This window comes from Mustelus asterias, chromosome 3 (genome assembly GCF_964213995.1).
Source record: "Mustelus asterias chromosome 3, sMusAst1.hap1.1, whole genome shotgun sequence".
Classification (NCBI taxonomy): Eukaryota; Metazoa; Chordata; class Chondrichthyes; order Carcharhiniformes; family Triakidae; genus Mustelus; species Mustelus asterias.
Window position 1 is genome coordinate 112,968,089 of NC_135803.1, and position 14,643 is coordinate 112,982,731.

General features: G+C 43.2%; 1 protein-coding gene across 2 annotated transcripts in view; it reads left to right on the top strand.

Annotated features, from left to right (window-relative positions):
• Positions 1-13,513, top strand: part of shq1 (SHQ1, H/ACA ribonucleoprotein assembly factor) — a 123,762-nt gene extending 110,249 nt beyond the window's left edge. For both annotated transcript variants that reach the window (XM_078209445.1, XM_078209444.1), the window contains exon 12: positions 12,633-13,513. In XM_078209445.1, the coding sequence (XP_078065571.1) occupies positions 12,633-13,311 (679 nt within the window). In that variant the 3' untranslated portion in view covers positions 13,312-13,513. The remainder of the gene's footprint in view (positions 1-12,632) is intronic.
• The last annotated feature ends 1,130 nt before the right edge of the window (positions 13,514-14,643 follow it).

Below are 14,643 nucleotides of genomic sequence, written 5' to 3' on the forward strand. Positions count from 1 at the left end.
TATAAATTGTGAAGAATTGGGGACCGAGCACTAATCCCATCCTGCCAACCAGAAAATTACCCACTTATGCCTACTCTCTTTCCTGTTAGCTAATCTTCTATCCATGCCAGTATGCTACCCTCTACACCAATGAGCTTTTATTTTCCACGGTAACCTTAGATGAGGCACCCTCAAACACTTGCTGAAAATCTGGAAAGTACAGTACATCTAGCAGTTCCCCTTTATCCACAGCACCTGCTACTTCAAAGAATTCAAATAAATTGATTAAACATGATTTCCCTTTCACAAACCATGTTCGCTCTGCTTTCGAATTATGAATTTATTATTTTAAATTCATCCAAATTAAATTATGGTATGAGATTAAATGTTGAGGCGTAAGTTTGCAACTCAGGTTGTGGATCTGCTGAGTAGGGACCAGGTGCTTCCTTGTGCAGTTGGGATCATTGAAGAGACGATTGCCCCGGGACACATTCAGATGCCTGTCGGTGGCTGATAGCACAATGGAATTTTGGAGAAGGCAGGATGAAGATCAGTTTAGCCTGGCTGCAGAGAAATTAAGAGAAGATGGTAAAACATGACACTGTTCAGTCAGCACAATGAACTTGCTGATATGAATATCATATAGTTTATGACCCTTCTAGTTTCAAGTGGATTGCTGGGCTTCATTTTAAAAACTTGAAACAAAGCCCAGATTTTGTGTTTAGCAATAAAATAATGGTGCTGGCAGTTCTTAATGCTCACAGCTGTACGCACACTATAGTGAGCTTTGTGCAGCAACTTAGGATAGTTCAAAAAGCATTTCAACTCCGTGCCGTGTATCGGGTATCTGGCTGTTCTGTGGCAAAGCAAACGACAGCGTGGTCTCTTCGAGCAGTCAGATTGAAGAATCCTTATTGTGGCACCCAGGATCTGAAGCAGAAAGTGTCAGTTAGAATAATTAATTTAATGTTAAATCGTGTGCAGTAATGATCTACCTGAGGGCAGGTGCCTAAGGGCAGAGCCTCGGCACGTTTCACCATGCCTTGCGGTCTTGTGCTTTTCTCTTCATTTGCTTATCGGCGCCTTCCATTTTCAATTTAAAGTTAAGATCATTCTCTTTCTCTTGGTCTACATTCCTTTAACCTTTCTTCAATTACCTCCCTTCAGCAAGTTCCCATCCCTTAAAACTTGGCTTGTCCAGGCTTTTCAGTTTCACTTGGGTGGGAAGATCCACGCTTGGGTTTTTTTTCTCACTCAAGGGGTCGATGAGCAAATTTTGGAAAGATGAGGCTTGGCACAGCAATGAGCTGAATTTCAAAAAAAAGTTGAGATTTTAACGAAATAAACAATTACTGAACAAATGTAAAGCAATTTTATAGCAAAAAGTTGTTAAATTGGCCAGAGGATCAGTGTATGGGTGTGTGGTGGTGGTGAGTGAGTGAGAAAGCTGAGACTCTCACTCCCACACTCACCCCCACAGGCTCACTGCTGACACCTCCCCCCCCCCCCCCCCCCCCTCCGTGACTCACTGCCCCTCCCCCCTCACAAACACTCTGCCCCCCCCCGGTCGCTCGCTCACTCTCTCACTAGTCCGCCTATCAGAAGCAAAAGTGGGAGAGAAACGGCCAGTGATTGGAGCAGTTGCATTAAGTAACATCCATTGAAACTCGCCTCTTTGAACAGGATTTTGAAAACTGAACCATCAAAGAGCTTTGAAGGCTGTGCTTTGGACTTTTTTACTCACAATCTTCCTTCCTCCATCATCCTGAGACAATGTTATTGCTCTTGGGTTCTCTTCAACTGACCCACTCCATCCTACTCCAGAACAAGATTCCACAACTTCCTCGCCTTCGAATGGATACTTTTCTCAAGGTCCATGTTTCAACACCATACAACAAATACTCCAAATTGCAGATTTGATTATTGTCAATTTCTCTACTCATTCTCTGCTTTGCAGTTCTTTGGAGAACGCATTATTTGCTGTTGCTATTCTAGTTCTGATTTTTTTTTAAAGGCAGTAATCACCTTCAGGCAGGATGCTCCCCTGGTACGTAAAGAACAAAATACAGCAGATGCTAGCAATCTGAGATGACAACAGAAAATGCTGGACACACTCCATGTCTGGCACCCAGTTCTCATGATGTGGAGATGCCGGCGTTGGACTGGGGTAAACACAGTAAGAAGTTTAACAACACCAGGTTACCCCAAAGTCCTTTTTCCAGGCTGCGGCGTTTGCTGTAGAGCTGGTGTTTGAGGAGTGTGATTCTCATGCAGGATCATCGACTTGAACATCAACTCTTTTTTTTTTGTCTTTCCCAGATGCTGCCAGACCTGCTGAGTATTTCTAACATTTTCCTCCTTTAATTAAATTGTTCCAGCTGCTGATCATTTATCTTGACCTCCACTTTCCCATCATTTCTTCCCCTCTTCATACCTTTTATCTTCTCTGCATTGCATCAAATCATGTGCAGAAAGCAAAACAAAGTGAGGGAAAGAAAGTTGGATGAAGAGAGATGGAAATAAAAGGGACTGAAAGAAAAAGTTTATTTTTTTTTTAATAAGTCTCCAGCAATAATTAAAATCTAAAGGAATGAGCCTTGAACTTTATAAAAGTACATTTTCAATCAAAGATGTGTGTTAGGCTGACCAGGCCATTTAAAAATGAACTAACATTTGAATGGGCAAACCCTAACTTTTTTTTCACGTGTTCTCTGGGTACATAGTGGTAACTACCGCAAATTCACATCTTTACATGAATTTCAGTGCTGAATCTGCCACCCAACCTGCACATCTTTACAAAGCGCAGCTTGTGGAGGAGCAGGGCAATTCGGTCAGCAGCTTTCTGACCTCCACATTTAACTGCACGTGTGCTGTTGCCAGAAGCTGCTGGCCAGTCTCCTTAACACGGTGAGCTCCGGCAGCCTCACTTCTTCCAACCATAGGGCCAATGCCTGGGTGTCATATGATGGAAGATGTCAGTAAGTACAATGTAATCGGCCCACGCTCCATTCACTTGGACACCCCAGTACATTTTAGTATTCCAATCATTTTTGTGTGAAATGTTTTCATTTAGGATGAATTGAATTGAATGAATATTTAAATGTGCCATCATTCAAAGATTTGCAAACAGGCTATTTTTAGCTACAGCTTATAGAAATCCTGGCCCATATGTAACCTTTGAGTAAACTAGTTATGGTGTTTATCAGGACTGAACTGTCGTATGCTCAAATATGCATGGTTGCTATGGTGCTCATACATTGGCTGCCACTTAATTGGGAATCCAATTTGGTTTAAAAATCCCCTGCATTGTCAAGGTTAAGACTCATTACTTTCAGGTTATTGGCACTTTTAAAGAACTGTTTTTTAATGGGTTCCAATTTTAAAATGTACCAAATGAAGTAATAATGTGACTTTCTGTAAGGCAGTTGTCAATACAGATATATTAGCACAAAAGGCTGTTCAAGAGATTAAGAAATACTTTACCCCCCTTTACTTTATCCTAACAAAATAGGGAATGGTAGGATAGTGGTTATGTTACTGGACTAGACCGAGACAAATTACTTGGTGACATTTGAACTCATTGTCTCCAAAATAGCAGGGGAATTAAAATTCAGTTAATTAAATGAATCTGGACTAAAAGGTTAGTGTCTGTAATGGGGGGCATGAAATTACAGGATTGTTATAACAACTCATCTAGTCAAAATTGCAAGTCCTTTTAGGGGAAAAGCAGAAAGGCTTGCATTTCTATAGTACCTTTCACGGCACTGATGGCAAAAGCACTTTACAGCCAATGAAGTACTTTTTGAAGTACTTTGTACTTTAGGAAACACAGAAGCCAGTTTCTACACAGCAAACTCCCACAAACAGCAATATGATCATGACCAGATCATCTGATTTAGTGCTGCTGACTGAGACAGAAATATTGGCTGGAACCAGGTCTAACTGCCCCACTCTTCTTCCAAGTAGTGTCATCAGATATCTTACATCCACCAAAGAGTGCAGCCAGGACCTCTGTTTAATGTCTCACCCAAAAGACAGCATCGCTGACTGTGCAGCACTCCCTCAGTATTGCACTGGAGTGCCAGCCTAGATTATCCCATGCGGGGGCTGGAACCCACAACCTTTTTGCTCAGGTGAGAATGCTACCGTCTGAACCACAACCAGCACCAAGGATATCTTCCGTCCTTAGCTGGTCTGCCGTGTGTGCAGCTTAGACGCACAACAGTGTGACTGACTCTTAACTGCCCTCTGAAATGGCCGAGCAAGTAACTCAGTTGTATCGAACCACTGCTTGAAACTCTAACAATAAAACCAGACCGACTATCCACCATCAACCTGGGCACCAGACACGGCTAAGGCACCTCCAGTCCGGTTGACCAGCAAAGTTGTCCTCGCTTAACACCTGGGGAGCTGTGCTAAAACTAAGAGCAGCCCCACAGACCAGTCAAGCAACAACCTGGCATAGTCATAATCATAGAATCAGAGCATTCAACCAATGATCCTCTTGCACCATCCTTGGATATGTCCTGTCCCACCAGCAGGAGTACCCAGCAGCGACATGGTGGCACAGTAGTTAGCACTGCTGCCTCACAGCACAAGGGATCCGGGTTCGATTTCTGCCTCAGGTGACTGTCTGTATGGAGCTTGCATGTTCGCCCCATTCTGCATAAGTTTCCTCCGGGTGCTCCAGTTTCCTCCCACAGTCCAGAGATGTGCGGTTAGGTTGATTGGCCATGCTAAATTGCCTCTCAGGAGTCAGGTGGACCAGCAGGGTAAATACGTGGGGTTATGGGGATAGAGCCCGGGTGAGATTGTGGTTGGTGCAGACTCAATAGGCAAAATGGCCTCCTTCTGCACTGAGGATATATGATTCTATTCTATGAATAGAAGTGGCAGCATAATCATACAGTTAGGAGGGAATGGTCTGGGCATTCTCAAGCAAATCAGAGGTTGGGTATTCTCTGTGTAACTCATAGAATCGAATCATAGAATCCCTACAGTACAGGAGGAGGCCATTCAGCCCATCGAGCCTGCACTGAAAACAATCCAATCCTATTCCCGCAACACTCATTTAGCCTGCTAATCCCCTGACACTAGGGTCAATTTAGCATAGCCAATCAACCTAACCTGCACATCTTTGGACTGTGGGAGAGAACCAGAGGAAACCCACACAGACACAGGGAGAATGTGCACACTCCGCACAGTGACCTGAGACTGGAATTGGACGAGGGTCCCTGGCGCTGAGAGGCAGCAGTGCTAACCATTGTACCCCCGTTATACACCCCCCCCCCCCCCCCCCCCCCCCCACTTGAAGCTGGTTACCATCCAGGCCAAAGCAGCCTGCTTGATTGGCATCCCAACAGCCTCCTTGAATATTCATTCACTCCATATGGGCATATTCTGGCTGCAGAGTGCATCATCTTCATGCAGTAACTCACCAAAATTTCTTCGACCTCATCTTCCAAACTCATGATCTGTGTCATCACCACCATCTGCATGTCATCCTGCTGTCCTGACTTGGGAATATATCACTGTCCTTCACTATTGCTGGGTCAAAACCCTGGAACCCTCTTCTCAGCAGTACTCTGGATTTGCCACATGAACTGCAGTTGTTCAAGAATGTGGTCCACCCCCACCATCTGGGCAATCGGGTGGGCAATAAAGGCTATTCTTACCAGTGACACCCACATCCCATGGATGAATAAAATAAAGCTTTCTGCTCCATCCTAAAGGCATTGACTCTTTATCGATGTCCAATTGCATAGTCACTTTCCTGTTGGCTGTGGCATCACCCCCTACCAAGTACTTAGTGCTTTGTTTCCTAAATCAAAGTTGCATTATATCTTCAATTTACACTACGTACGAGTCTTTTATGAAGCACTTTGTCGAAGTCTTTTTGAAAACGTAAGTGCACAATGGCGTATGATTTTTCACTGTCTACCTGGAACGTTATACTTTCAAAGACTAGTTAATCAGGAAAAACCTTACCTTTCTAAAATGGCATTGGCGATTATTTGGGAAATCATTCTTGTGTAGATAGCTCTCAGGTTTACCCTTATCGCGTTCCCATTATTTTTTCCAAGGATTGATATTAGATTGATGAGCCTGGTATCTCTCAGCCAGGCTGTTGTTGGGGGTACGTTTGGGGGAGGAGGGTAATCAGTAATTGCAAGATTCGATCTTGCAGGAAGCTGCAAGAAAATCAACTCTGCAACCCTTATGGGTTTCAAAACAGCTGGCTATCGATTACTGGCAGGACCTTGCGAATGTGGAGCTTGATTCCTGCACCCTCCTATTATATTATCACCAATACACGTAACAAATCAAATCTGATACTACATGGGGGGCGGGGAGAGGTGTGTCAGGGGAGAACAAAATGAGAGAAGATAAATTAAAAACAAAAGGATTTGAACGTCTATCCATACAATCTATTGTCAGGGTGATGGATGTTAACACTGCCAGTTAGGGGTCTCCCATTTGAGATTGAAATGAGGAGGAATTTCCCTGAGGGTCGTCACTCTTGGAACACTGTACCCCAGAGAGCAATGGAGGCTGGGTAATTGAATATATTCAAGGCTGAGTTAGATTGATTTTTCATCCACAAAGACTCTAGGGTGATGGAGCCAGCTCAACGGCACAGTGGCTCAGTGGTTAGCACTGCTGCTTCACAATGCCAGGGACCTAGGTTCAATTCCAGGCTTGGGTCACTGTCTGTGTGGAGTTTGCGCATTCTCCCTGTGTCTGCGTGGGTTTCCTCCGGGTGCTCTGCTTTCCCCTCACAGTCCAAAGATGTGCGGGTTCAGTTGATTGGCCATGCTAAATTGCCCCTTAGTGTCAGGGGGATTGGGAGGGTAAATATATGGGGTTACGGGTATAGGACCTGGGTAGGATTGTCGTTGGTGCAGACTCAATGGGCCAAATGGCCACGATCTGCACTATAGATTCTAAAGTGAAATTGAGGCCACAATCTGATCACCATGATCTTGTTGAAGGGTGGAGCAGGCTTGAGGGGCTGAATGGCCTGTGCCTGCTCCTATTTCTTATGATCTTCGCCAAAAGCTTTGATCAACAGACTATATCTCTGAGTTTTTCCAGTTCAGGTTTGTCTTCTGTGATGACATTGTATGTCAAGGTTCTTCCCTCCCCCCACACACACAGGGACATCATAAATCTTAATACTCAGTGGGTGGTAATTTTACAGTAATGTTCTGGGAAAAGTTTAAACATTCACTCTGTTGAACTGAAGTGCTATACGTTAAAAGCATTGTGAAGCATATTTTATACTATTCGCATAGTTCCTGCTTGACAGACAGATTTCCATTTGTCTATTCAAATCATAAGACAGTGGATCAGGATGATTTTAAATATGCAAATTAAAGAAGACAAGAAATGTTGATCCATCTTAGACCTTTTAATGAATTTTTAATATAGAGAGATTCCGCATGAAAATAAATTTGTCCTATAAATATTAAGAGGCATAAACAGCTCGTGTGCAATACAAGTACAGCCATTTGTCACTGCTGTTATCTTAAAATTCTCCCTTGCTCACAATCCATTTATATTGCTTTCAAATGACTGCTGTGGGATTTGTAGCGTCATCGGTCAGACTTGTAGCAAGTCATCTCATTTGCTAAATGACCACCAGCCATCACAAAATCTATACTCCAAGCTGTGAAATGTAACCTCCCGATTAACCTGATAAACTGCCGCCTGATAAACAGGCTGCCCAAATCCTTTGCTCCTTTTTCAGGGAGAGGTGGGCGCAACCTGTCAAGTGACAATGTATTCACGGGCTTTGAGGAGGAAAAGGAGATTGAAGAGACTGCCAGGACAGAATGATCAACAGGAGTGCACTTTTTCAACCATTATCCACCAAATTAAAAGTAATATAGAAGTTAAACATCCATTTTATATTTGGTGTCAATGCAAACAAGTATTTATGAAGAAGCTGTACTAAAACTAATGTTAACTTTGCAACTAGCTGTTTTAAGCAGTGAACTCAGTGTCCCATCGTTGTTTAAAAGTGGACTGTCTGATTTGTACACGGCCTCTTGAGTTGAGATAACTCTCTCGTGGCATTCAGTTTCAGTGGGGGTACTAATTGCCAGAATGGGCAGGATATTGGAGTCCTGGGGTATAATGTATGGCAGATGCCTTCCAGCTGATCATTCTGTACTCTTGCCTTTTCAATCACTCTTTCCTCCTCTCGCTAGCGACATCCAGCTCCCATGAAATATATATATTTATTATATGCTTGAATAAGCTCTTACTTACTGGATCTGCCCTGTTCTGTTTCCAGCAGGAATAATTTGACTGGTTCGATTCCAATGTCCTCTTCTCTAGTCTGTGATCACTCCGGTTAATTTCCTTACAGGAACCATGGATTTTTGATTTACTCAAAATGCAGAGCCTGAGCAAATCCAATCTTAAATGGGGTGGCACAGTGGTTAGCACTGCTGCCCCACTGCGCCAGGGACCCGGGTTCGATTCCCAGCTTGGGTCACTGTCTGTATGGAGTTTGCACGTTCTCCCTGTGTCTGTGTGGGCTTCCTCCGGGTGTTCCGGTTTCCTCCCACAGTCCAAAGATGTGCGAGTTAGGTGGATTGGCCATTCTAAATTAACCTTTAGTGCCAAGGAGACTAGCGTGGTGTTATGGGGATAGGGTCTGGGTGGGATTGCGGTCGGTACAGACTCGATGCGCCGAATGGCCTCCTCCTGCACTGTAGGATTCTATGGTTCTAAAGTTGCACAGTTCTAGTTTTGTGCAACACATGTATCTATCTATTCTGTAATTAGGCAATCCTCAAATTTATTAATGTCTTATAGCCATGTGCTCTGCTGTTCTTTGAGAGTTTTCCAAATGATGCACCTGAATTTTTTATTTTAATCTCCCATTTTCCTCCCCATACGCTTCCTTTCCTGAAGGAGTGTTTCTCACAGGGCATGATGGCACCCCAATACTCTGAGTTGAAGCTGAGAATTTTATGCTCTGTTGGTATCAATACAGCCCCCTGTGATATGTTACTGCACCACTGGAGGAGTAAGTCATCAGTTTGGAGAATGGCTGAAGTGATGGTTTACGAAGTTTCACACTATCTACCTCTTCTGGTGTCACTAGATGCATTGCTTGATCAGAATTCTCTGAGATGACTTTCATCCTTGTATCTAAATAGTGAAATCTACAAAATTAAAGTTTGTTTGTTTAGTGTCACAAGTAGGCTTTCATTAATGCTGCAGTGAAGTTACTGGGAAAATTTCCCAGCCGCCGCACTCCAGCGCCTGTTCGGGTACACCGAGGGAGAATTTAGAATGGCCAATGCACCTAACCAGCACATCTTTTGGACTGTGGGAGGAAACTGGAGCACCTGGAGGAAACCCACGCAGACACATGGAGGACGCGCAGACTCCACACAGACAGTGACCCAAGCCGGGAATCAAACCTGAGTCCCTGGCACTGAGAGGCAGCAGTGCCAACCACTATGCCACCATGCTGCCCCTCCATATAGCATCCATAATCTGTATGGTTCAAAGTCGGCACTCGTAGTTGGCATGGGCATTACAACGCTAATGAGATATCCAAACTGCTTTCAAGCTGTCAGAATGTTTATACCTGGCCAGTAACTAATGAAATCCATGGATCTGAGGTTGGATCTCAATATTGATTTGAGATACTGGAGTTGTTTAAGCACTGTCTAATTGATACAGGAATTTGGTTTACTGTCAGTATAAAATTGTCCATGTAATTGGAAGGAGTATTGCTCTACATGAGTTATATTTGACTAGGGGATTCTCTGCTCAACTTAAACTTGTTGGCAGAAGGAATGTTTAAATAAAGTATTGATCCTGCATGAGATATTTATGAGGACATTCATCCTGGATGGCAGATATTTAAAGAGATATTCAAGTCCTCCCACTGAAATATATTCCAGAGAGGGGGGAGGACTCCCATGGCTAAGCAAAGAAGTTAAGGATAACATAAAGACAAAACAAAGGCACAGTGTATTGCAAAGGCCAGTGTCACACTGGAAGATTGGGAAGCTTTTAAAGATCAACAAAGGGTCACCAAAAAAGAAATAAAAAGAGCAAAGGTAAATTATGGAAGCAAACTAGCGCAAAATATAAAAACGGACAACAAAAGCTTCTATAAATATATAAAGAGGAAGAGAATGAATGTTGGTCCTTTGGAAGATGAGGCTGGGGAGTTTGGAGTGGGGTATGCAGAAATGTTTGAGACACTAAATTTAATATTCTGCCTCAGTTTTCATGGTGGAGGAATGAGTATTATCCCAATGGTAACAGAAAATGCAGATGTTCCAGAAAGGGAGGAACTTGGAACTATCATTGTCACAAGGGAAAAAGTACTGAGCGAACTATTGGGATTGAAGGTAGACAAGTCCTCACGACCTGATAGTCTACATCCTAGAGTCTGAAAGGAAATGGTGTTGGAGATGGTGGGTCCATTGGTTACAATATTCCAAAATATTTCAATGTGGGAACGGTTCCGTTGGATTGGAAAAATGCTAAGATTCAAAAAGGGAGGGAGGCAAATTATAGGAAACTATAGGCCAATTAATTTAACTTCTGGTATTGGGAAATTGTTAGAATCATTAGTAAGGAAGTAATAACAGGACATTTAGAAAGTCAAAACACAACCCATCGGAGTCCGCATGGTTTTATGAAGGGTAAATCATGTTTGACTAATTTGCTGGAGTTCTTTGAAGATGTAACAAGCAAGGTGGATAATGGGGATCCTGTAGATGTCGTATATCAGGACTTCCAGCAGGCATTTGATAAGGTGCCACACAAAAGGTTAATACACAGGATTAATTCACATGGGATATGGGGTAATTTATTAGCTTGGATAGAGGACTGGCTAACCAACAGAAAGCAGAGAGTTGGGATAAATGGGTCCTTTTTTGGTTGGTAAGATGTAACTAGTGGGTGCCACAGTGTTTGGCCCTTGGGGCCCAACTGTTTACAATCTATATTAATGACTTGGATACAGACTTGGTGGGTACCATAGCCAAATTTGCACATGACACTATCCCACCTATTTCAGTAAGTTGCGATGATAAATTTACAAATGAGTATAGATAGGTTAAGTGAATGGGGAAAAATGTGGCAGATGGAGTTTAAGGTGGATAAGTGTGAGGTTATCCATTTTGGTAGGAAAAAGGTAAATTATCTAAATGGAGAGGAACTTCAAAGAACTTTGATGCAGAAGGATCTGGGTGTTCTTGTGCATGAATTGCAAAAACCTTGCATGCAGGTACAGCAGGTAATAAAGAAGGAATTGGAATCTTGGCATTTATTGCTAAAGGAATAGAGTATATAGTGAAGTGTTGCTGCTGCTGCACAAAGCATTCGTGAGACCGCACTTAGAATATTGTGTACAGTTTTGATCTCCTTGAGGAGGGATTTGGTTGCATTAGAGGCTTTTCAGAGGAGATTCACTAGATTGATTCCAGAGATTAAAAGATGTGAAGCAACTCGTCGTTACCACCCTCCCAGGCAGCACGTTCCAGACTGTCACTACTTTTTGGGTGCAAACGTACGTGAGGAAAAAGTAGAGGCGAGTTGCCTCGCATCCTTTTAAAAAGTACCTGGATGAGCACTTGGCACACCATAACATTCGAGGTGACGGGCCAAGTGCTGGTAAATGGGATTAGGTGGGGGGTCAGGTGTCTTTCACATGTCGGTGCAGAGCCAAAGTGCCTCTTCTACATTATATGATTCTATGAGGTGTTGACTTATGAAGAGAGATTGGGCAGTTGGGGGCCTACACTCTGTGGAGTTTCAAAGAATGAGAGAAGATCTAATTGAAGTGCACAAAATGATAAGGGGAGTTGACAAAGTAGACGTGGAGAGGATGTTTCCTTTTGTAGGGCAATCTAGAACAAGAGGTCATAGCTTTAGGATAAGGGTTGCAGATTTAAAGCAGAGATGAAGAGAACTTGGGCAGCACGGTGGGATAGTGGTTAGCACTGTTGCCTCACAGCGCCAGGAACCTGGATTCGATTCCCGGCTTGGGTCACTCTGTGCGAAGTCTGCACATTCTCCTGTGCCTCCTGTCCTGTGTCCTCCGGGTGCTCTGGTTTCCTCCCACAGTCTGAAAGACGTGCTGGTTAGGTGCATTGGCCATGCTAAATTCTCCCTCAGTGTATCCGAACAGGTGCTGCTCTGTGACGATTAGGGGATTTTCACAGTAACTTCATTGCAGTGTTAATGTAAGCCTATTTGTGACCAATAAATAAACGTTACTTTTTACTTTAAATTACTTCTTTCAAAGGGTCGTTAGCCTGTGGAATTCATTACCCCAGAGCCTGGTGAATGCCGGGACTTTGAGTAAATTTAAGGAAGAGGTGGACAAATTTTTGATTAGTAAGGGTTTGAAGAGCTATGGTGAACGGGCAGGTAAGTGGAGTTGAGGCTGAGATGAGATCAGCCATGATAGTATTAAATGGTGGAGCAGGCTTGAGGGGCTGAATGGTCTACTGCTCCTCTTGTGTTTTTATGATCCTCATGCTCAATTTTTAATTTTCAGTTAATATTGTATAAAATATAATGATGCAGCTAAGAATATTATAATGAAATAGTGTGGTGCAATTGTTAATAAATAGGGGAATTGAAACGTGTTTTATTTTCCCCTCTAGGTCAAAGAAGCTTGTATCCTTGGCTGAGTCACTGCAGAATGTAAAAGTCACGAAGAATGATTTGGGCTTGGAACTGGAGGAACTGGAGAAAGCAGCACTATTAGTTCAGGAGGAAGAAAATGAGACCAAACCAGGCAGTGGTCCCCAGTCAGAAAGTGAGACAGAAGAGGATAATGACTCAGAGGAATCGAGTAGCTCATCCTTTGACGGAGGGGAGTCCGATTCATATGAAAGCGATTCATCTAATGCGAGCGGTCCTGAGGAGAGGCACGGAGAGGGTTTGTGCGGCAGAGCAGAGGCTGACTGTGTAACTGAGGTAAAGGTTAAAGAGGATTTGATCAAATCGAACCGTGGTGAGGGAACTGTGCACATGGATGCCGCACTGCATCCGGATAAATGCCCATTTGGGGAGACTTCCACTGCGAAATCACCTCCAGGAAGATTGATGGAAGAACTTGCAGATCAGTTGCAGTCAGTAGGGTTTTCAGAGCACTGTGAAAAATCTGCTGTTGAGAATTCAGAGCACAAACCAACAAGCCTGCCTCTTCAGAGTTTGGCACAATATCAGCATTCACAGACGACCTCACAGCAGACTTTCTTAGAGGTGTCTCCTAAGAGGAATTGCCTGCTGCTCCTTGCAGAACCTGATAATACTGAGGATTTTACAAACCTGGCATGAATCCAGGATCCGTGCGAGAAAAGAACAAACTGATTTATGTGCAAGTGGCTGAGAAGCTGGTCAGTGTACTTGTCAAATCGCTTCAGAAGTGGCGAATTTGCCCTTAAATGCTTTGGATTGTTTTCATACATTACCAGATTTTTTTCTGTGCATAACTAGATTACGCCTGTCTTCAAATTAAATGCTGTTGTCATAAATTGCCTCTGCTGGTGCATTGTGTGGTGATGTTAAATCGTCATGCAGCAAGTTTAACCGGTGTTAGTCATTTTATCATACGGATTAGATTAGATTTGGATCACAGCGCTAGTTATTGTATCTGGCCTACATTTTATTTTATGATTACCTTTTTTCTTCAAACCAGAGCATTCCTCAAACAGAATTAAATGATCGATCTGTGGCAGCCCTATAGGCAGCATGTCCTCATCTTAATGAGCAGCGCTGTGGAGTGAATGCAGGTTGGAGACAATGGATTCCCTTTGCCCTTAGATGCTTATCCCATGTAAGATATTGCCTGTGAGCAGATTGCCACCTTGTTAGCTGGGGAATTGTGTGATGGAAGGGAGACTTAAAAGACAGGAGAAGTGATTAAAAAGTTGAGGGGTGGGTAAAATGACAAAGATAATTTACAGTTAATGTGGAATTGCTGGGCAGGAGCCGAGCAGACAATCCATTTGCGCAAACGGTGTCACTCAAATCTTGATGCTGAGAAAGGTGCAGTGCTCATTAAAGTTGTTGTCAGAGCAGACTGGAACCTACAAAGCACTCATTATTGAGGAGGATGTGAGAGATAGAGAGAAGGAGAGGAGAGTGGAATGCACCCATTTCAATTCCACCAAGTTTAACCGTTGAAACCGCGTTATGGAATGAAATCCATGTTTCAAACTGACAGTAAACTCAACTAATTTGCACACAGCAACCTGTCAGAAATACCTCGTGTGTATCATAACCATTTAACAGTTGTCCCAACTATCTGCTAATGATTCAGACTTAAATCGACATTAGGGAACAATTTCTCTCTTTACAGATTGCCTGCAGCCTGTCCCCAATTATAAGCTCTTGAGATATTTCCGAAGAATTTACATAACGCACCTTGAATCAGGACGGTTGTAAAATTTGAAATATTGGAATCGTGCGGAGGCGGTGGGGTGGTAGTAGTGGCGCTGGACTCGTAATCTAGAGGTCAAGACTAATGCAGGTTCAAATCCCACCATGGCAGCTGGCGAAATTTAAATTCAGCTCATAGCCTGGAATGAAACACGAGTCTAAGCAACGGTGATCATGAAACCCTTGTCCATTGTTGTAAAAACCCATCTGGTTCACTAATGTCCTTTC